The sequence below is a fragment of the Ictalurus punctatus genome, chromosome 19 (assembly GCF_001660625.3).
Source record: "Ictalurus punctatus breed USDA103 chromosome 19, Coco_2.0, whole genome shotgun sequence".
Classification (NCBI taxonomy): domain Eukaryota; kingdom Metazoa; phylum Chordata; class Actinopteri; order Siluriformes; family Ictaluridae; genus Ictalurus; species Ictalurus punctatus.
This window is the reverse complement of record NC_030434.2, coordinates 16255363-16278189: the sequence shown is the minus strand read 5'-3', so window position 1 is coordinate 16278189 and position 22827 is coordinate 16255363. Positions and strand designations below refer to the sequence as shown.

Below are 22827 nucleotides of genomic sequence, written 5' to 3'. Positions count from 1 at the left end.
ATCTATAGACTTAATAATGCTATATTTGCCTATAGATTTGCCTATAGTGTAGTATGAGCCAAAGATGTGCTCTTGCATCTCCTGTTGACTATTTTTGCTTTTCTATAAGGGGAAAATAAGCAAAAAATAAATAACATTTAGGACATAAGAAGATTAAATGTCCAGATAAAGAGGCAGCATGGAGTGTGGCTGTTTTAGAGAACCATGCCAGCTAGGAGAGTTACAGATGAGGTGTATGATTGTGCTTTTCACACACCATGATGTCATTTAAAATAGTAAAGGGAGATATGATGCGCTATCAGCACTAGAATCTGTTCTTCACTCAGGCATCTGTGCCTTAAGCTCTGCACTCAATCTGCATGAATTTTTCCAATGCACCATTACACTTTCACTTAGCACATCTCATACTCTCAGTGCCTGAAGCTCTGCTCTCAATCTGCATCTACTTCGCTGATGCACTGTGATACTGTTGTCAATAACGGACACTCGTTTTTATCACTTTATTTCAAGGTGGAGAAAAAGTCCGGCAATAACCATGCAGGCACTGGCCCATGAAATAGTTTTGTTCTTTACTACACAGATATTGCTCAAAGGGTTTCTCTCTCTCTCTGGCTTGCTCTCTCTTCCCCTCTCAGGGGGAAAGCAGTCACAGAAAAGTAGCACAGCCGTTACTGTGCAATTTATCTTTGTTAGAAAAAAAAAAGAGCACGAGACAGAACACAAACAAAACAAGAAAATAAAGTGGTTTGGGCTCGTAACCATTGATCATAAATTCCATTACGATTTGACACTGCACCAGATTGGTAGTGGGACAATGGTGTGTCTTTTACCAGGTGGGGACCTGCAACAAGAATGGTGAGAGAGGAGAGGAGGAAGAAGAAGAAATGAATTGAATAATGATGCAATCACAGTTTTTCACAGTGAACAGATTTCTCTTTCACTGGCATGAAACTGTTATGCCATGATAGCAAATGATATCAGTTTGACACAAGTGGCATCCGAGAGCCTGAGCAGTTAATTATTATGTGTAGCAGCAGGCCAACAAAGATGCACAAAACTCTTTGCATGTCCACCTTGAAGCCACGTCTAAACACACCGAGTGTCCTCATATCCCTAGACAGCATTTATGACTGTGGGCATCTTTCTTGTCCACTCTGTTGGGTATATAACATCAAGAACATTAATACAAAAGCTACAAAACAATCTGCTTGCCATGTCTTTTCACATGAATTCACAGGAATTTATGGATGTACTAAAGGTTTGGTTTAAAGGCAGCAATAGCAATAGCATCTGAAGCTCACTTTAATTGCTCTTATCTATAAAAAATATTTTTGTGAATAAGTATTTGTAAGATAAGGATGTATTTGTCCTTTTCAAACACACTAGAGGCAGCAATTGACAGTAAAGAAAACTATTATTTGAAGTGCAAGATCTTTAATGCAAGGATATACGTACAATACTGTATACAGATAAGTAGTAGAGCCAGTTGAGGTTGTTTAGGCACCATACAAGGATGACTCCTGTTCTTCTCCCTGTAGAGCTATATCAGGCATGTCCCACTGGGCGAAGACCCTGGAGCAAATCCAGGCGAGAACATATCTCAAAATTGGCTTGAGAATGTCTGGGGAATCCCCAGGAAGATATTTCCCCCTGGTTCAATATTACAGGCCATTTTGTGTAGATTCACGGCATATAATCCCAAATACGTCCACTTCATTTTCAGGTTATAACACTACAAAATGTGGAAAATTTCAAGGGGGTGAATACTTGCAAGCGACTATATGTCTGCATTTTCAGTTCATATATAAAGAACACAAGTTTATACACACTGCAAAATTAAGTACAAATATGAAGATATCAAGAAATCAAGGTATCAATATTAAAGAGTATTTCAATAGCCCTTATGTGAGCCACCCATTTCTCTATGACCTGCATCGATCTGAACAAAAAATATAAAGAAATGAGAACTTCTGTCCAGCAGGTCAGGACAGTGGCATTAATCTCCTCTGGTGTGTGTACTGCATTAGAATCAGCTCTTTAGTAGTGGGCTCACATTTTAGACACGCTGATAATCCCTGCACCAGCATGCTGTGCAAAGAGTGCTGTAAATGAGCAGGACAGCAGCGGACAGGGCAGATACCAAGGTCAGTGTTTTACTTTAGCTGGTATGCTCTAATTAAATCACAGAATCCTGCATTAAACACCAACAGAGAGACCCCTATTCTGCCATAAGCCAATTAAATTTGTGGCAAGAGGTAAGTTGTAGCTCGGCACGTCAGCCAGTGAAACATGGCCCGTCTGGAGCATGTTCGGTATGCTCTATTTAACTTCACTGAGCAGGACATATATTTGCCCAGTGAAGTGAATAATGTAAATAAGATCCCTCTACATCTCATTCTGATCTGAATACACTGCAAGATGTACTGTTTTTTTAAATCATTCTTTTAATAATGCTCCTGAAAAACAATTGGACTGTCTCACACTTATATGTCTATCATCGAGAAAATGAAACAAATAGATCCAAATCCAATTACTAGATCCAAACCCAGGGACCCACTACAGCATCACGCAGGTGACCTAACTAACCAACATGACAAGTGAGCCCTTTAAATATTTATATATAATACTATACCTTCTATTTAGAACCTTAAATACACACATACACACAATAAGAAATCTTTCAGCAATCTGGACTCCAGAATAAAACATTGTGGTTTTCTCTGTAATATAATAATATAATGTAATATAATATAATATAATATAATATAATATAATATAATATAATATAATATAATATAATATAATATAATACAACCCCAATTCCAAAAATGTTGGGACAGTATGGAAAATACAAAAAACAAACAAACAAAAAGTTATTTGAAAATTCAATTCACCCTGTTCTATATTGAAAACACATTATTTGATGTTTTACTTTGTGAATCTAATTTACTTTTGAAAATATACACTCATTTCAAATCTGATGACTGCAACACACTCCAAAAACGTTGGGACAGCCGACTGTTTACCATTGTGTAACATCACTTTTTCTTTTAATAACAATTATTAAGCATTTGGGGACTGAAAACACCAGTTGGTTAAGTTTAGCACGCAGAATTTTCCCCCATTCATCCATTCATCAACTGTACGGGTCCTTTGTTGCCTTATTTTGCACTTCATAATGCGCCACACATTCTCAATCAGAGACAAGTCAGGACTTCAGGGAGGCCATGCTAGCACCCGCACTCTCTGCTTACGCAACCATGCGCTTGTAACCTGGGCAGAATGTGGTTTGGCGTTGTCCTGCTCTGGATGGCAGCATATGTTGCTCCAAAATGTGTACATATCTTTCTGCATTAATGGTTCCCTCACAGATGTGCAAGTTACCCATGCCATGGGCACTGACATGCCCCCATACCATGACAGAAGCTGGCATTTGGACCTGATGCTGATAACAACTTGGATAATCCTTTTCCTCTTTGGCCTGGAGAACACGATGGCTGTTTTGTACAAAAACTATTTGAAATGTTGACTCGTCGAACCACAATACACGATTCCACTGTGACACTGTCCATCTCAGATGAGAGCGAGCCCAGAGAAGTAGGTAGCACTTCTGGACAGTGTTGATGTATGGCTTCTGTTTTGCATAATAAAGACTTAACTTGCATCTGTGGATGCAGCGGTGAACGGTGTTGACTGACAATGATTTACCAAAGTATTCCCGACCCCATGTCAGGATATCCATTACAGACTCATGACGCTTTTTAAGACAGCGACGTCTGAGGGATCAGAGATCATGCACATTCAGAAGTGGTTTTCGGCCTTGCCCTTTACGCACAGAGATGGCTGACAGGGCTCCAGATTTACACTCCATATATTAGGAACAAAAATATATAAATAAATAAATAAACAAAGGTTGCCTTTATATATATCGCTGAATCGAGAGGAGTCAGTTGAAGTGGTTTAGGATACCCCCTGGCCAGCTCCTGTGGCACATACCACTGGACAGAGACCCTAGGGCAAACTCAGGACCTGCTGAAGAGATGATATAGCTTAGCTTGGGGATGTCTGGAGATGCACCGGGATGAGCCAGAATTTGTGGCTGGGAATAGAGAAATCTGGGCCACTGTTTGCCACTGTGACCTCCACCAGGAAAAGCAGAAGGAAAATGAATGAATGAATGAATGGAAAAAACCTAGGCATATGCGAAGAACAGTATTTCACTGTACTGTACATGTGACAAAAATAGATTTATTTTTTCTATAAATATTCCTCCAGTTTTAATTAAATTGTTCAAATCTAACAGACTTAACATTGCAAGGCCAAAGCTTGTATTGCTCCTCCTGCCACATAATATTTACACCCTTCTGTCCCCTGGCATAATGATTTAGCTTACACTCTTGACAAGAGCAATTTAAAAGTTTTGTGTTTTGTTTTGTTTTTATAGTGGATAGTTAATGTTTCATAGCTTGCTGAAAATGCTATATTGGAATTTTCTGAGGGACTTTTATGGTTCTGCACAGAACTATTAAAGGTTTCCACAGAGTACTGCTTTTAAATGTCGCATGAAACCTTCTCAATAAACTTACACTTCCTGCACAAAAAATGGCGGAAACTGGAAGGGCGCTCTTTCCTACCAGTATTCGGTCATTCGCGTATGCGTGCTACTGCCCTGAGCAAGAAAATCTAACCAATAGGAGCACAGATAGGGGATAACGAGCCAATCCTGGCACGAGAGGCGGGATTTGTTCGAAAATGGGTGAGGGGAAAAGCGGAACGAGGAAATGCAGTAAGATCTTATGACCCGCAGTGATCACCGCCTGACTTTCCAGCAACAACGAACAACATGGCGTCTTCATTGACTCTCCCAGGCGTTTTCGCGGTGCTGTGTTTCTTCTTTCTGAGTGTCCTGCAGCCTGTAGAGGCTTATGACGGCGGGGACGCCGTGGCTCTGCTCTTGGGGATGGCCGTCACAGTGGTCGGTTTCTGCGCTTGCCTCGGCTGGTACTCACGGAGACGCAGCGGACAGTTTTGATACGACATGTAGGCCTGTGGTCCGGAAATGTCGCTTCTCGCCTCCTGAAACCCCGAAACGCCGCGCCTGCTGGTCGCTCTTTCCTGATCGTATGGCGGTTTAAAAAGACTCTTGACACTGTAGTGGAAGGAGAAAGGGACTCGATTCGAGGTTCCGAGTTGCAAAAGAGGGAAGTTGTGTTACAACACCAAACTGGAGAGACAGTATGCTGGTTAAAAGTCAACATGCCCTTCCAGTGGACACACCGGGATCATGGCATTCAAGCACATCTGTACGACATCTGGACTTTCCTATACTTTGTTGTACGATGACGTCCGTCATTACACGACTGCACTCTCTTCTTTTCTTCATCCTGCTATACACAGAAGTCTGTCATTCCACTGTTCCCTGAAACATGTGCCCTGTAGTCATTCTTCAGGTTTTTAAGCACTGAAAGTCGTGTTGCCCCTGCTTTTTTGCACTTACAATTTGTGGTCTTAATATAGTGAACTATACTTGAAAGATCATTGCTTCTCGCATATGCTTATTTTCTGTAATAAACTCTATGAATGCTACAGAGTGGTCTATCATTTCCACTAGATTCATAGATAATTATGTGCAATCACAGTGACAACCTGCCATGAATAAGCCTTCAGTTTTGTTTTGATTTATTAATGCTTAAAAACATACAGTAACATGTAAATTTCATCTGCAGAGAGAATGAGAGGTGTTCTTTACTAATTCATCTTTACTAACTGTTTTATCCTGGCCGTGTTGTGGTAGTGGATCTGGAGCCAATCCTGGGAACACCTTAAGCTCAGGATTGAAGTAGTGACCTTGGCAATGCTACCCCTAATTCACAATGTCAATCTTTTTAAAGTTTATTATGAATAAATAATCCCCTCTATTTATCATTATCACTTTTCCTAACTCTGTATGTTCAGACATGAGGTTATCATCAAGAGATTTACTTTGATTTGCTTTGATTTGCTTTTTGCCTGACAGTTCAACAGAGCAAAAGCATGAATGAGTAAATTCACTGACTTATTAATGTTTGTATACATGCAGTAGGGTGTAGCTTACCTTTGCAGGAAGATTTAGGAATTCCATTATACTGTTTTTAATTATATATTAAATGGTCTGTACATGACTGCACAGAGATTTTTGTGATTGTTGTGCCAAAAATGCTTGATTTTGCTGCACTTTTTTTTTCAAAATTTCAGATGCAAATTGCAGAGATTTTTGTAATTTTTTTTGTGGAAAACTATCTGAATTGGCTTTAATGCTTTAACTACTTGAATTCCACTCGATTACACATATATTTATGGAGTTTAATGTTGTGAATTGTTTATATTTCCAGATTTCTTGAGTTAATACTAATGTCTGGTGAAAATTTCATGTGAATAGCCTCATAAATATATATTTACTGAAAAAAATGTTGACATGTCCAATATACTTATCTCCCCAACTATATATATATATATATATATATATATATATATATATATATATATATATAATATAATATATATATATATATATATATATATATATATATATATATATATATAAATTTTAAATGGGGCAGCACAGCTCCCCACCCAGTTCAATCCAAACCTCGGGTTACTGTGTGGAGTTTCACATATTCTTCCTGTGTCCATTGTGGGTTTCCTCTGAGTTCTCTGGTATCTTCTCACCTCCCCAAAACACATACCAGCAGGTGGACTGGCTACACTAAATTGCACCTAGGTCTGAGTGTCTGAATGTGAGTGTGTGAATGTGTGTGCATGCTACCCAGCAATGGACTGACGTGTATTCCTGCCTAGCGGGATGCGCTCTGGATGCACCGCCTCCCTGAACAGGATAAAGCGGTAACTGAAAATGAATTTTTGAAGGAATTATATATATATATATATATATATATATATATATATATATATATATTTAATATCTGTAATGACGTCTATTTTTATAGCTTTATATTCTGTCCATTTAGACTTAAAATGGAAACAAATTTCAGACCACTCATCATCTCAAACTGGCCTGTAACTGAGCACATCCTTTGTCCGCCTGTGTGTATAAGAGAATGGGAGAAATGGACCAGTGATGCTGCCCCCCATTGTGCAGATGTTGCCAATGGAGACGGCGCTTCTGCTGCTGCTGCTGCAGCCGGAGACCAGACGCGGCTCTGGATCACGAAGAGCGCCAGTGCGCATGCGCCGTCTGCACCGTTTACTGTATATTCACAGTGGGGGGAATAGGGGCAGACGACAAAACCAAGCCCTTTTTTTAACGGCGAAGTGGAATTTAACATGTAAATAACATCCAGGAGGCAAGGGGGAATATCAACAGGTATGTTTTAATTAATACCTTTGTTGTCGTCTGTGTGCCACTCGCGGTTCACATGCGGCTGGGAATGGTATCGATTCATATAGCGGCTCTAGTTACAAACTGCTTCACCTAATGGACGATACGCTTCTGACTGAGACTCGCTCGACGGGAAATAATATACACAGGCTACATGACACGCGTGAGGTAAAACCCAATTTTAACCCATTTGTTGTCCAGGATACCTTGTTTGGACTGGATTTTATTCGTGATTTTGTAAACATGGCGAGAGAGTAAACGGTTATTCTAAAAACAAACAAACAAACAAAAACACCACACACACACACACACACACACACACACACACACACACACAAAAGAAAAACCGGAGAGATGTCGAATAGGTCTTGCTGCTTCTTCCATAATGAAAACACATCATCATTTGGTCTAGGGCTGTTTTCATCATTCGTTCATATTCGTTAAAATGTAACAGCACGAAATTATCCTAAATATAAACTTGAAAAGTAATAATGATAACTATAATAATCCTTCAATTATTAACGATTTTTTTAAAAATACACGTTCAACCAAAAACAAAACGGAATGTTCTCGATTTTTTTCCCTACAAACCCATATGTAGGCTGTGTGACAGGAGGCTGTAGTGCACCACTATCCGTTTTCACTGAATGCTTTGCTAAGATGCGTTATTGTTATTATTACTACTATTATTGTTATTATTTGTTTTCAGTGCCAGGTGACTGTCAGGGATGTGAGCACTGGGTTAGCTCCGTTAGCCTTTCGCTAATTTTTGCCCGACACTCGAAGGCTGACAGGGATTGTTCCTGTTAAATAGAGACTAGACACCAATTCTGCAGGATCCCTGGGTGGGAGCAACAGCTTTCTGCTGCATTTCTATAAATGTTTCACTCCATCTGCGCCAGAACGGCGACCAAACCTGCACTTAATGCCTTTTGTCTCTTCTGTGTATTTCCTAACCCCATAACACTAGCTGATATTCATATACTTCAGCCTAATGAGGGATCTAATCGTAATGAGGGTTTTCTGTTAATATGACATCTCCTTTTAACAGGAATCTCATCGTTAGCAGTAGTAATGACAGTATCATGTCGAGTTGAACAACCCAACTATGTCTCTGCACTAGCTGCATACCATTACAGCTGAAATGTGATGTTGAAATAGCTAAGAGACAGAAAAAATATCTGAAAAAGACATTAAGTTCCTCTCCAAACCTGACATAGAGGGAGCAATGCCATGAAAAGCAGCATGTTTGTTTTATGTTAGCAAATCCTGATCGGTGGATCGTATTTCTCTGGGATTTTTTTTTTTAGGTGTGATGAGACAAAGGAACAAAGGATGCCTTAGAAGAGAGGCAGAGAGCAAGGCTGGAATCTGCTTCAAAGCACACCAAATGGATCTATTTCTTCTCCTTGGATCCAGATCATGATATTTGGCTTAAAGCTTTAATCATCTTTATGATCCCTCCTCCATCTATGGCGAACTATAGCCATGCAGGGGACCACAACATCTTGCAGAATGTCTCTCCCCTCGCCACATTCCTCAAACTAACCTCCCTGGGCTTCATCATCGGCGTCGGTGTTGTGGGAAACCTCCTGATCTCCATCCTGCTGGTCAAAGACAAGAGCCTGCACCGTGCACCCTACTACTTCTTGTTGGACCTGTGCGCCTCTGACATCCTGCGCTCAGCCATCTGCTTCCCCTTTGTATTCACCTCGGTGAAGAACGGCTCGGCGTGGACGTACGGCACCCTGACGTGCAAAGTGATCGCCTTCCTGGGTGTGCTCTCCTGCTTCCACACAGCCTTCATGCTGTTCTGTGTCAGCGTGACACGTTACTTAGCTATCGCACACCACCGCTTCTATACCAAACGGCTGACGCTGTGGACGTGCTTGGCTGTGGTGTGTATGGTGTGGACACTATCAGTGGCCATGGCCTTTCCGCCTGTGCTGGACGTGGGCACATACTCATTCATCCGTGAGGAGGACCAGTGCACGTTTCAGCACCGCTCGTTCCGCGCCAATGACTCGCTGGGCTTCATGCTGCTGCTCGCCCTGATCCTCCTGGCCACCCAGCTTGTCTACCTCAAGCTCATATTTTTCGTTCATGACCGGCGCAAGATGAAACCGGTCCAGTTCGTGCCTGCCGTCAGCCAAAACTGGACCTTCCACGGGCCAGGGGCCAGCGGGCAAGCAGCGGCTAACTGGCTGGCTGGTTTCGGCCGAGGCCCGACACCTCCAACCTTGCTGGGCATCCGGCAGAACGGCAATGCGGCAGGCCGGCGGCGCCTACTGGTGTTGGATGAGTTTAAGACTGAGAAGAGGATAAGCAGAATGTTCTACGTCATGACTTTCTTCTTCCTTAGTCTGTGGGGGCCTTACCTAGTGGCATGCTACTGGAGGGTGTTCGCCCGTGGCCCTGCCGTGCCAGGAGGATATCTCACAGCAGCTGTATGGATGAGCTTCGCTCAGGCTGCCGTCAATCCCTTCATTTGCATCTTCTCCAACCGTGAGCTCAGACGTTGCTTCAGCACTACGCTCCTCTACTGCAGAAAGTCCAGGTTACCCAGGGAACCCTACTGTGTTATATGAAGGCAAAATTTTTTGGGTCTTGGGTACATTTTTTGGCACCCCCTGGGTGGTCAGGGGTACATCCTTGTTGTATAGCTCTCCTTTCTTCATCTTCTTCAGTATAATCCCTGTACACAGCCCTGCCCTCACCCCGTAGGCCTGGTGTCAAACTGTCAATCAAACACACCTCTCGATGTGAATCAGCGTCGGTGCGAAGCTTGAAGGGAATAAAATAATCAGGGAGTGGAGGAACCCCTCCTGTGTTTATGTTCTAGTAAACAGCTGCTGCGGAATGCCGTTTTAAAGCAGATAAGCAAAAATAAAAAAAATAAAAAAAAGAATAAAAAAGAAAGAAAAGAAAAAACAAAGAATGAAAAAAGGAAAGATGGAATCAAAATGTGATTTTAATAATGGACTCATGCCTTCGCTTTGGATAAGTTGAAGACTCATGTTGTACATGACAGAATCACTGGAATGGTTTTGCGTTTAAAAGTTGCACTAAGCTAAAAAAAAAAAAAAAAAAAAGATAAAGATGCTTTTTTTTTCCTGATTTGCATTGCAAGGATGTCTCATTTTTCCCCAAAATGACATATGAATGCTTTCTTTTGCAACAGACTACTCATTTACTGTAAGTAAACAAAACATGTGAGGTGGCAAACTCTATTGGAATACACCTTCACAGGAGGATTAAATTGGTTTAAATGTAAGTGACATCTTTTTTCAGTTTTTCGGGGTTGGGTGGGGAGGGTTTTGGGACTAAAGGGTACTGATGTGTGATTTTCCAATTGCAACTTTAAATTATTTCCTGTAGTTTTATGATCCATGCAGTATGTCCTTGTCTGGCAGTATTCTTTTTCTTATCTCAGTTTCTAAAGGTCTTAAACTAATGTCTGGGTTTTAAAAGTTGCTTTCGAGAACCTTGTGCTAAAATGAACGTGGAGAACCAGTTCAATGTTTCATATCCATGTTACCCAGCCACTGGCATTGTTACAGTATTGCTGATAACCACTCCAGATGTTCTTGCCTTAATGGTTCTGATACTTGTTATTTTGGGTCCGAATTTCAAATGTGCTCCTCTTAAATGCCTCCAGGCTTTCAAGGAGCATTTTCACATTGAAGTAAAGTGCATGTTCATTTTAAAAGCATATCCACTTTCATAAGCATCGACACTGGAAATGCACCAGACGCCCCATTTCTTCTCCTGAAGCAGTTTTGCTGTACACCTACACTCCACTGAGTGCGCAGAGTGCAGGAAGCAGAGAAGCGCTTGCGTGTGTGTTTGTGTCTAAGCTGGACAGCTGTCACGTCAAGACCAGAGCCTTAGTATAAAATCTTGCACAATTTGTAAAAAATGTAATGGAAAACAAACAAACAAAAACAAACAAACAAAAAAAAAACATTGTATTTAAGGCACAGCGTCTTGTTTATACCCAACATTTGCTCTTTACTGATTGTTTTGATTAACTTTTTTCTCTTGTGGCCATTTTAATATTTATTATGTATTTTTTTGTATATTATAGATAAATAGTGTGTAAGTTTGTGAGTCTTTCATTTTAGAGTCCCGGATGTGAGTACTGTTTAAGTTAGGATTGCATTTGCTGAAAGTTAACTGTGTAATCTGTTGCTTACATTTTTGAAAATAAAATTTTACATTTTGCAAAATGCGAACTTTCTTCTGATTAAAAATCAGCCAGTTGACTTGAGTTCCCTATTTGTTCATGTTTTTTTTTCAATGAAAGCTAAAGTAACATAAACTTTATTTTTACACAAGCAGAGGTTCTTTTCAGTGAAACATTGCCAAGGTCTGCATGGATATGAATTCAAAAATGTTTGCAGCTCTCTGAACATATTTCCGTCTTTACTTCCTGTTTTTTATATTTAAGTTGCTCCGATTATTCTACATGTTGCCTGTATCCTGGCTTGTGTTGTTCCTCTACATTCTGTATGTGTTCCTATTCCTGCCAATGTCAGCTAAGATGAAAAATCATTTTAGGCTAACCGCCGCTTGCTTATTTATTTATTTATTTACTTACTTATTTTTAATGCAGCACAACTATCATTTTCTAAAAGGCTCCCATGTGACAGAAGTGTGGCCGACTCTGCTGTGTGCATTCCATCAGTAAGCCTATTACTCCTAAGGGAAAACCATGAAGAATAGATCTAGATAAAGAGAAAGACTGCAGTTCTTTGTATGGAAAGACTCCTGCATTTGGCCTGGTTCTTGGCAAAACTCTTAGGCACCCTATTTTTTTTTTAACACAGTTTTTGTCTTGGATGTTTATTTTATGCCTTTCTGTCTTTTGCATGACTGTGTCAATAGAAAATAGGCAATTGTCGTTTTCCAAACAGTCATTGTCCAAAATATTTTATGTTACAGAGAAATCTAATGCTATATTAATATAGTATCATATTAAGTAATAGAAAAGTAAAGATTATGTGCAGAAACACAAGCAAGTGCAACAGACAAATTCTCCAGAAGCCTGAAAATTTTACCAGCCAAATTTCATATTAAACAGTGAACCCAAAAGAACAAATGCCAAATATCGACTTGGTTTAGTTTACTGCTCTTACTTGTCCATTTTTATATGTAAAACTGTATTTCCTTTCATTTTTGATGCAGGCATTGTTGCATTACAGAATTTCTTTACACGTGACTAAGACTATTGCACAGTACTGTATATAAGCAATATTCAATTAGAAGCATGGTCACTCTCATAACTACACAGCTTTCCTATTAGTTCATTGAACTATATTCTTTGTGATTAATAACTGAACAATTACATGTGAGTTTGGGGGTTAAAGCTTCTACAAAAGAAGATTTGTTATCAGAAAAGGAACCCTTTTAGAAAGATCCACCTCTTAACCACACAAAGAACCCCCCCCCCCTTTAACAGTGTAGTATGACAAAGATCCTTTATATTTTCTATAGCTCTATTGCCAGTTAAGCTCTGCAGTACCCACAATTCACCTTCCTGTTCTCAGATTTCCAGCTTAACAATCTACTGTTCATTTTTTGTTTAATAATGCACAAGTTTTAAAATTCTGGTTAATGACACGCATGCATTCGGTTTATTGATGGTTTGATTATTTCCATTTTTCACTGTTGTGATGGAAACATTTGCCTGAAGGCTGTTTTGTGTGAAATTTGTACCTGTTCACACATTTCTGAATTATATTACAAGGGGAAATGGATAGAAAGAAGTTATACGGTTGCAGTGTTCTACTTGTTTCAAGGTTATAGTATTTGCTTTGTGCGTTTACATCTGGTTTTAACAGCCTGTGTTCTCTCCCAATGGAACTGAGTGTATTGATTTTGTGTCCATTTTTATATAACATGGCAAACTCTGAAGTGAGACACAAGTTTGCCCAATGTCCCTAGAGTGGAAACACGAAACACAAATCCTTCCTTCATCCTCTGCTTACAATGTTTCACGAACATTCACTTAACTCTCATTTCCTGTTCACTGTCTAGCAGTGGATGCTTTATTGACATAGATCATTCTCTATGGAAATGCAACTATAAGATGTTTTTTTAAAATGCAATATATGTTATGATTATCTCAATTCATAGAGAAATAAACCAATGTACAGTATATAAATACAAACCAACTCATAGATGTAATGCACAGTAATATAAATTTATGCATAGAATCAATACAAAGAGATACACCAACCAGCCATAACATAAACCACTGACAGGTGAAGTGAATAACTTTGATTATCTTTTAACACTGGCGCCTGTCAAGGGGTGGGATATATTAGGCAGCAAGTGAACAGTCAGTTCCTTGAAGTTGATATGTTGGAAGCAGGAAAAATGGGCAAGTGTAAGGATCTGAGCGACTTTGACAAGGGCCTATTGTGATGGCTAGACGATTGGGTCAGAGCATCTCCAAAACAGCAGGTATTATGGGGTGTTCCTAGTATGCAGTGGTTAGTACCTACCAAAAGTGGTCCAAGGAAGGACAACCAATGAACTGGTGACAGGGCCAGGGGTGCCCAAGGCAAATTGATGTACGTAGGGAATGAAGGTTAATGCATCTGGGCTGATTCCACAGAAGAGCTACTGACAGCGCATTGCAGCTTGCTTTATGGGGCTACATAGCTCAGACCGGTCAGAGTGCCCATGCTGACCCCTGTCCACTGTCAAAAGCACCTATAATAGGCACGTGAGCATTAGAACTGGATCATGGAGCAGTGGAAGAATGTGGTCTGGTCTGATAAGTCATGATTTTATTTTACATTATGTGGACGGCCGGCACCATAATGCGCTATGGGAAGAAGGCAAGCCTGCGAAGGCAGTGTGAAATATTGTTGCAGACCAAGAACATCCCTTCATGGCAACACTATTCCCTAATCTCAGTGGTCTCTTTCAACAGGACAGTGCATCCTGCCACACTGCAAAAATTGTTTAAAAAAAGAGTTTAAGGTGTTGACTTGGCCTCCAAATTCCCCAGATCATAATCTGATCGAGCATCTCTGAAATGTGTTGGACAAACAAGTCCAATCTCTGGAGGCAACACCTCACAATTTACAGGATCTAAAGGATTTGCTGCTAATGTTGTGGTGCCAGATATCACAGCACACCTTCAGAGGTCTTGTGGAGTCCATGCCTTAATGAGTCAGAGCTGTTCTGTCAGCACAAGGGAGACCTACACAATATTCGGCAGGTGGATTTAATATTACGGCTGATTGGTGTGTAAACCAATGTATAATCTTAATGCATAGAAGTATAATCCAATGTAAAGCTTCAATGCATAAAAATACAAATACAATAAATAGACTCCATGCATATTAGTAGAGATATTAGTAGAGATTTACATGCTTAGAAATGCTCCTAATCGTGCATTCTCCTAATGTGTGAAGTGTAATTTTTTTATTCATATTTACAAAAATATGGAATTTACCTTGTTCCTCACAGCTCAAAATAGCACAATGTCACAGTATATCTGAATATAAGTATGTAGATGTAGATGGAAATGGTTTTTGTGTTTGTGCCCATGTGTTATGCTTCAATACCAATTTTAACCATAATTCAAAGTGCATCATATAGTCATGCCTAAGTAACTTCCTTGTTTCCTTTAATTCAGTTTTCTTATCGAAAGTTTCCCCTCTGGTTTCCTGTTTGATAATGGCAATGGCTAATACACATCTGAGATGGAGAAAGAAGTCATGCTTGAACAGTCAGGCCTTTCTCTTTTGTTCAGTGGGGAGGTATTCTTTTGTATTCTGCTCTCTGGTATGCGAATGCAATATAGCAGCATTTTGCAGGTTATTGCTCTGTCTGTGCATTAGAAGGTGCTTCAGGCAGGTTCTGGTGGTGGTGGTAGTGGTGTTGTCTGTGTGTGTGTGTGTGTGTGTGTTTGGGGAGTGTTCATTACTACATTGTTAGCCTGGGCAGTAAAGCAGGATTGGGGCCACAAGGTCCATGCTACCCTCAGCATTCCCAGGTGAAATATCACAGAGGCAGCTAACAGTTATCGATGTTCCTGGAGCTGGATGGTGTTGTCGAGGCAGAACTGAAACAGCAGGGGGTTATTGTGGGTAGCCAGGGGGCACCTCGCCATCGCTGAAGCACAGCTGCAGATCGATACCTAAAGTGAACCGTAATGCAGAAGCCTTTTCTACCCACTGTTTAAATATGCGCAGTAAAAACAGTTATATAAAACCAGAATCAATGCTAACTACACCAGCAGGGTCCAATATGTGCCATAGCTGTAATCAATCCACAGTCGGATGCTTTAATGGTGATGAAATATTAGTGCTAATGTTGTGATGAGAGGCAGTGGGAGGAGGAAAAAGGGGATGGTAAAACACGTGTCCAGCTGTGTTGCTGCGCCTGCAGTGCATAAACAGCTTTCCAATGTGTTTGTTGACAATCTGTCGCTCTCCGTTCCTCTCCTAAAAAAGTGTGATTATGCTTTTTCTGTATGATATGCACGCCAGAGTGTGGAGGAAGGGAGATTGGGATGCTTGAGTTAAAGCCCAATAAAAAACAAGATGATGATCGGCGGTCCCTTGAGGTCTGTCTCAACAAAATGTTGCTGTATTTCTCATTAGCTGGTCACAGAATACAAATGATCAGACAGACGCTTTCAAAACTATTGAGATTTGGACACAAGACTATTTTCTGTGACATATTACTGCAGTTCTTTATCTGTGTGTTATGCTATGCTGTATTATGAACTGGTTAAATGCTGCGGGGGAAAGGGATCAAGGAAAAATACACTCTGAACGACAAATTAATCTTTGTAATTAATGTGTGATTGATGTCTAAGATTTATTTTCTAATGAAATGCTGACTTTTTTTTTAGTTAAAACTTTTTTCATTGACATGTTGGTTTATTATCATTGTTGTTAATGGTTTCATTACCCACTGATTTGACTATCTACTGATAGAGGTGCCATTAAGATTTAACTCTCGCTTCACCTCCACCTAAAGAGACTGGTGCAGCAGTATTTTAGGCCTTTATGCTGTCTAGCTCTCTCACCTCCTCATCTCACACTCTGCTCAAACAGATCAAACAGATTCCAAAGCTTCAAGCTTTCATGCTAATAACTGTCAATGCCATCATACTAGGTCATCTCATAGACCACTAACTAACCGAGTCAAGTCTCTACTATAACTCAGCACAACTGTGTCATATAGCTGCATTGCATTCCCGAACTTTGATTGCAAAGTTTGTTGATTTCACTACTTTTTCACTGGATTTCTCATTAATACATACATGTAATACATGTAACAGTGAGTGAGAAGCCAAGCTCTTGCTCATTTGTTTTTAGGAGCTAACAGTGAAACCGGACCATTATCCGTTATTTTTTGGAGATCACTGAATTTTTTCCCTATTAAACACCATTGTAACTGCATTAGCAATGTCTCGCTGTCATGATAGTACAACACTACTGCTGACTTCTCACGGGAATAACAAAAATACATCACCAACCAATAAATTAGAACAACATCACAACTATTTCAGTATAAACACATTTTATGTTTTATAAGGTGCATATTTAACAATGTTTTGTTTTGTATGTTGGTTTTCTGTTTCACTGAAACTAACTTTTAGACACTGTACAAGCACTGTCTGATGGATTATACCAAGATAGTATCCATGTTAAGTGCTGATGCTTGTTGACAAGATAAGTACAAGACATGCTGTAGGTTGCCAGAATCTGATCATTTTTGCTTGGCTTAAAGGAGTTCCAAGTTAGAGCATATTCTCTTTTTCAATCTCACCATGAATAAGAGGGAATTAAATGGCAGCTGTTGTGCCCCTTGAGCAACCCGGGGTAAAATGCACTTGTTTAAATGCACATTTGATAAAAACTCAGTGCACTGCAGCTCTCTTCCCCAATGTCCACTTCTACACTGAATTAGACATGCAGCCCTCTGGTTATACAGACTGGACTACCAACTGTCCTTTGAACTCTGTCCACTTTTTGCCTCTTTCACTGCTTTAGGGGGACTAGTCATCACATGAATACTCATCATGTTCTTTCCCTGCAACTGGGTGTCTGCATATTTAGCATGAAATGTCCTAAATATCAGCACTATTTCAGAGAAAGCCACTATAACAGGTTTGTCCAGTCTTATCTGTAGCAGCAGGTTTTTCATTACAACCAATCACAAGCCACAGTGGAAGTGCAAAGCACACGAACAAACCAAAAATGCAACAGCCAATCAAAAAACACAACAGAATCACAAACACAACAGCAAATTCAGAAACACACCATATTAACTCATAACAGAAACAGCAGGCCCTTATTGAACATCCTATGCTTACAGTAAAAGGAAATATGAGCCTAAATTAATTTATTGACCATTTTATTGTGCTGATTTTTTCAAGATTAGTCCTTAGGTTAACTAGATAACTGGCTTATAAAGTGCGTGTGATTGTCATACACTGTGTCCAATCAGTGATGAACATGTTCAATAAAGACTTACCCTTTCTGAGTTGTGCTTTCTGATTTGCTGTTAAGGTTTTGGTTTGTTAAACCTGATTCCATTTGTTTAATCGAGAAAGTCGTTGCTGCAGAACAAAGAGTCCAAGAGTCCACCTGACGTAACTCCTACTATAAGCCTAATCCTGAACCTAACCCCTAACCCTAACTCACACAATACTATATAACACAAAACAATATACTTAACATACCTATCCAGCCTGAATCACACTGAGTTGTGTGCACCCCTTGGACTTTTGCCTGCCCAGGTAGGAGGAGCTGGATCAGGTCCGATTCCACCCCATAATTTTTTTTTTGTTCTGCAGCAACTGATTACTAATTGAACAATTGATCTTGGTCTTCAAGCAACTGTTAGATGTGACTGCTCCTGATTGCTTAGAAGGAGAACCAGTACCCACAGCTCAAGCTCACTGAGCAAAGATCACCTAAGCAATGTAACAGAAGTTTGGTGTTTTCATTAATATTATTGGAGTGAAATTCTTGCATGTTTTTTTTTTTTTTTTAATTATTTCTTTATAATCAATTTGTCAATCTGCAACATGTATACTATTGTAGCTAGTTCACTTAAAAAAAAAAAAAAAAAAATTGATAGTGAAGGGGAATAGTCATAGTTTGTGAATTGAGATTGTATGACTTTTCTTTTTGTTTACCTCCCTACCAGAAAATGGATGGCATCAATACAGTCAAAACATCAATGGGGAACTCTTTTCCCTAATATCCCTTGATTAAAAAAAGATAAGCCCATAAGACTGTGAATTTGTAATATGCTTTCTGTGTGTTTAGGGGGGATTATTGCTGTGTTGTTTATAGCTTTTGGACTCTTGCTATGTATCATGTATAGGAGCATCTAAAAATATTAGAATATCATGGAAAAGTTAGTTTTTTTAATTCAAAAAGTGGAACTTTCATATATTGAAGATTCATTACACATGAAGTGATATATTTCAAGCTTTTTTTTTGTTTTAATCTTGATGATTACAGTTTATGGAAATCAAAAATCCAGTATCTCAAAATACTAGAATAAAGAATTTATAATACAGAAATGTCGCAGTGTCGCATTCCTAGTGTCAAGCCACTCCTGAACCAGACATAACGTCAGAAGAATCTTACCTGGGCTAAGGAGAAAAAGAACTGGACCATTGCTCAGTGGTCCAAAGTCCTCTTTTCAGATGAAAGTAAATGTTGCATTTCATTTGGAAATCAAGGTCCCAGAGTCTGGAGGAAGAGTGGAGAGGCACAGAATCCAAGTTGCTTGAAGTCCACTGTGAAGTTTCCACAGTCAGTGATGATTTGGGGTGCCATGTCATTTGTTGGTGTTGATCCACTGTGTTTTCTCAAGTTGAGAGTCAATGCAGCGTCTAACAGGAGATTTTAGAGGACTTCATGCTTCCATCTGCTGACAAGCTTTATGGAGATGCTGATTTCCTTTTCCAGGAGGACTCAGCACCTGCCCACAGTGCCAAAACTACTAGTAACTGGTTTTCTGAGCATGGTATTACTGTGCTTGATTAGCCAGACAACTCTACTGACCTGAACCCCATAGAGAATCTATGAGAGACACCAGACCCAACAATACAGACGAGCTGAAGGCCGCTATCAAAGCAACCATAACGCCTCAGCAGTGCCACAGGCTGATTGCCTCCATGCCACGCCGCACTGATGTAGCAATTCATGCAAAAAGAAGCCCTGACCAAGTATCGAGTGCATACATTACCATACTTTTCAGAAGGTCAACATTCCTGTATTATAAATTCTTTATTCTAATATTTTGAGGTACTGGATTTTTGCTTTCCATGAGCTGTACGCCGTACTCATCAAGATTAAAACAAAAAAAAAAGGCTTGAAATATTTCACTTTATGTGTAATGAATCTAGAATATATGAAAGTTCCACTTTTTTTTTATTAAATTACAAAAAAAATGTACTTTTCCACAATATTAATTTTTTTAGATGCATCTGTAATTATGTTTGTTTTGTAAGTTACATTAAGATTTTCAACTATTTTATTTAGAATGTAATTGTAGAACTTCAAAATGTATTGTATCTGACTACATTTTAGGATGTGGGGATGATGATGACTCATGGTTTGTGTAATGAATTGGAGTCTTGTGATACATACTGTATCAATCTGATAGATAGATAGATAGACAGACAGACAGACAGACAGACAGACTTTACTGATCCCATGAGGGAAATTGTTATGTTGCAGCAACATAATGAAAAACAATAAATTGCAGGGAATAAAAAAAGAAAAGAAAAAAACACTGAATATTAAATAAAGATATGTACTACATCAAAAACAGTAATAGTAGTAATAAATAAAAGAAAAAAAGCAATAAAATCAGGTGTGCAAAACAGCAGGGCAGTGAATAATATATGTAACATATGTATGAGATAAACAGTGTGCACAGATGGTTGTGCAGTAGTGTCACCTATCAAACAGAGATGAGCTGTTGTACAGTGTTATGGTGAAAAGTATGAATGATTTCCTAAAACGTTCATTATAGCAGCAAAGCTGAAGGAACCTTTTGGAAAATGAGCTCTGCTGTTTTTGTAGTGTGTCATGAAGGGGGTGAGATTGATTTGTCCATGATAGAGAGCAGTTTGTTCGGTGACCTCCTACTCCTCACTGACTCAAACATCTCCAGGTTTTGTCCGATGATAGTTTCGGCCTTCTGATGCTGAGAAATAAATGTTTGTACTGTACTTGACATCATCTCTTCACACACTGTTAGCACCAGCCATCCCTCCATATAGACCACCGCAATCTTCCCCTACTTGAAGAATTCTCAGAGTGTGTATATATTGTATGCAGATTGTACTGTGAACCCCTATCTATGAACTGTGAAAGAAATGGAGGCAAGTGAAGTCAGGCAGTTAGCAGAAATGAAAAGGAATATTCAGGTCACATGAAAATTGAATGGAGAAGCAGGGATTGTAGGTTGCTGCAAATTGCAAGCTGCGCTGTAACTCATAAGCGGCAGCCCTCATTTTGCAGTTAATGTGCTAAAGTGCTAGAGGAGCTGGCATGAGAAGACTAGCCCATGGGACGCACTGCAAACATTTCCCTGCCTGAAATATTTAGCTAAGCAGAGCACACATTTGGGTTGTTCCTTCTTTAGCTAAAGATCAGAATAGTACGTAAGACATTTAGATCCCTGGTAGTGGAGCTCTCACCTTTTAGTGTTTTCCTTGCCCTAACACATCCAATAAAACTCAGGAGGCGCTGTTAATTAGCTGATTAATTGGATCAGGTGTGTTGGGAGCCAGGACAACACTAATCTGTGTAGGACAGGGGGTACTGCAGGAACCAGGCTGGGAACCTGTGCCTCAAAGTCAAGACTGTTTTTTACAAGATCGTATACGATACAACAGCAATTGGTTAAATATATTATGTGTTCCACCGTCAGAGCAGGTATTGACCTAAGATATAAATAGTAGCTTAATGAAAAAGAAACTTTGTGTTTAATAATATGATACAGTGCTAGCTGAAGGAGGTTTCTATGACTGTGTAGACTCTTTAAAAAAGGTTCCTCAAGGGTTCCTTGGAAAGTTCAGGATTCTTAGCTTTTTAATGCAATACTATTTGAAACTCTGCTCTAGGGTTCTACATATTACCTTGAAGTTGTCCCATAGAGGAACAATGAAAAGAATGTATTAGGTTGCAAGGTTCTTCAAGGGTTTTTAAGGGATCAATGGATAATTATGGGTTAAATACACTCTTAGAAAATTTGGAACCCCTAAGGGTTCTTTGGTTGTCCTTCTATAAAGGTTCTACTTAAACCATTTACTGATAAATGTGAATGCTTCATAAACTCTTAAAAATGTATGGTTCTTCAGTTCTCTAAATAAAAACTTTAAGGTGGGCCAACCAAAGAATGCCCTAAGAGTGTATTAAGTGTGAATATTTCATACATACAAAAAAAAATTAAGGTTTCTTTGGGTGTCCCTCTTTAAAGTTTCTACTTAGAACCCTTCCCGATACTGTTTAAATTCATGGCTGTTGTAGGGTTCTACTGTACATAAAAGCTTCAAGGAAGGACAACTGAAGAACCTTTAAGAGCTATAAAGTGTATGAGAGTATGAAGAAAAATGTGAATAGTTCATACACTCTTAAAAATGTAAAGGTTCTTCATTTTTCTTATTTAAATGTTCTACTTAGATCCCTTTGGTTAGCTAAACACTCTGTGGTATGTCTCTTCATAGAACTGTTAAGGAGATATAAGTGAAGAACCATTAAGGGAATTTAGAAGGGTTCTAAATGTTCTAAGAGTGTATGAATAATTATGAATATTTAATAAACATGGGATAGCCAAATAACTCTTTTAAAAGATAAACTTAAAACCATTTCTGATAGTGAAACACTCTGTTGTAAGGCTCTACATAGAACCTTTAAGAAGGGGCAAACAAAGAACCCTTAATAATTCTAAATTACACTCTTAAAAAATATAAGGGTTTTTCAGTTGTACTTCCTTAAAGGTTCTATTTTACTGTAAGACCCTTCAGATAGGAATCTTTAGAATCTTTATGGTGGGACAAGTGAGGAACCCATAAGTTCTACTTAAAACCCTTTCTGATAGCGAAATACTCTGCTGTAAGGTTCTACACAGAACCTCTAAGGTTCCAAAGAACGCTTAAAAGTTAGCAATTGCACTATTAATATTATAAGGGTTTTTCAGTTTGTCAGGGTCTACTTAAAATCCTTTCAGATAGAGAAAATGTTGGAGGGTACTATATAGAACCTTTACAGAGGGCCAACTGAAGAACCCTTAAGGGCTCTACATTTTCTAAGTGAGTAAGAAGTAAGTGTGAATACACGCTTTAAAAAATCAAAGGGTTCGTAGGTTGACCTTCTTAAAAGTTCTTCTTAGAACCTTTCCTAACAGGGAATCTCTGTTGTAGGTTTCTACAGCGAGGGACAATT

The 22827-nt window shown here is 39.3% G+C and overlaps 2 protein-coding genes across 3 annotated transcripts; both read left to right on the top strand.

Annotated features, from left to right (window-relative positions):
* The first annotated feature begins 4759 nt into the window (after window positions 1-4759).
* On the top strand, window positions 4760-5586 carry LOC128635429 (small integral membrane protein 30). The gene has a single exon (XM_053688422.1). The coding sequence runs from the start codon at window positions 4844-4846 to the stop codon at window positions 5030-5032; it is 189 nt and encodes a 62-aa protein (XP_053544397.1). The 5' UTR covers window positions 4760-4843; the 3' UTR covers window positions 5033-5586.
* A 1611-nt stretch (window positions 5587-7197) lies between these two features.
* gpr85 (G protein-coupled receptor 85) lies at window positions 7198-10476 on the top strand. 2 transcript variants are annotated; one of them, XM_017493826.3, is made up of 2 exons: window positions 7198-7363; window positions 8689-10476. In XM_017493826.3, exon 2 carries the CDS (start codon window positions 8833-8835, stop codon window positions 9964-9966), a length of 1134 nt encoding a protein of 377 aa, XP_017349315.1. In that variant the 5' UTR covers window positions 7198-7363; window positions 8689-8832; the 3' UTR covers window positions 9967-10476. The 2 variants fall into 2 exon arrangements, with proteins under 2 accessions (XP_017349315.1, XP_017349316.1); XM_017493827.3 differs by lacking the exon at window positions 7198-7363 and adding an exon at window positions 7370-7546.
* Window positions 10477-22827: the final 12351 nt, after the last annotated feature.

What these genes read in the sequence shown, in the direction of transcription:
- LOC128635429 (XM_053688422.1), top strand. Translation starts at nt 4,844, where the DNA reads ATGGCGTCTTCATTGACTCTCCCAGGCGTTTTCGCGGTGCTGTGTTTC.
- gpr85 (XM_017493826.3), top strand. Translation starts at nt 8,833, where the DNA reads ATGATCCCTCCTCCATCTATGGCGAACTATAGCCATGCAGGGGACCAC.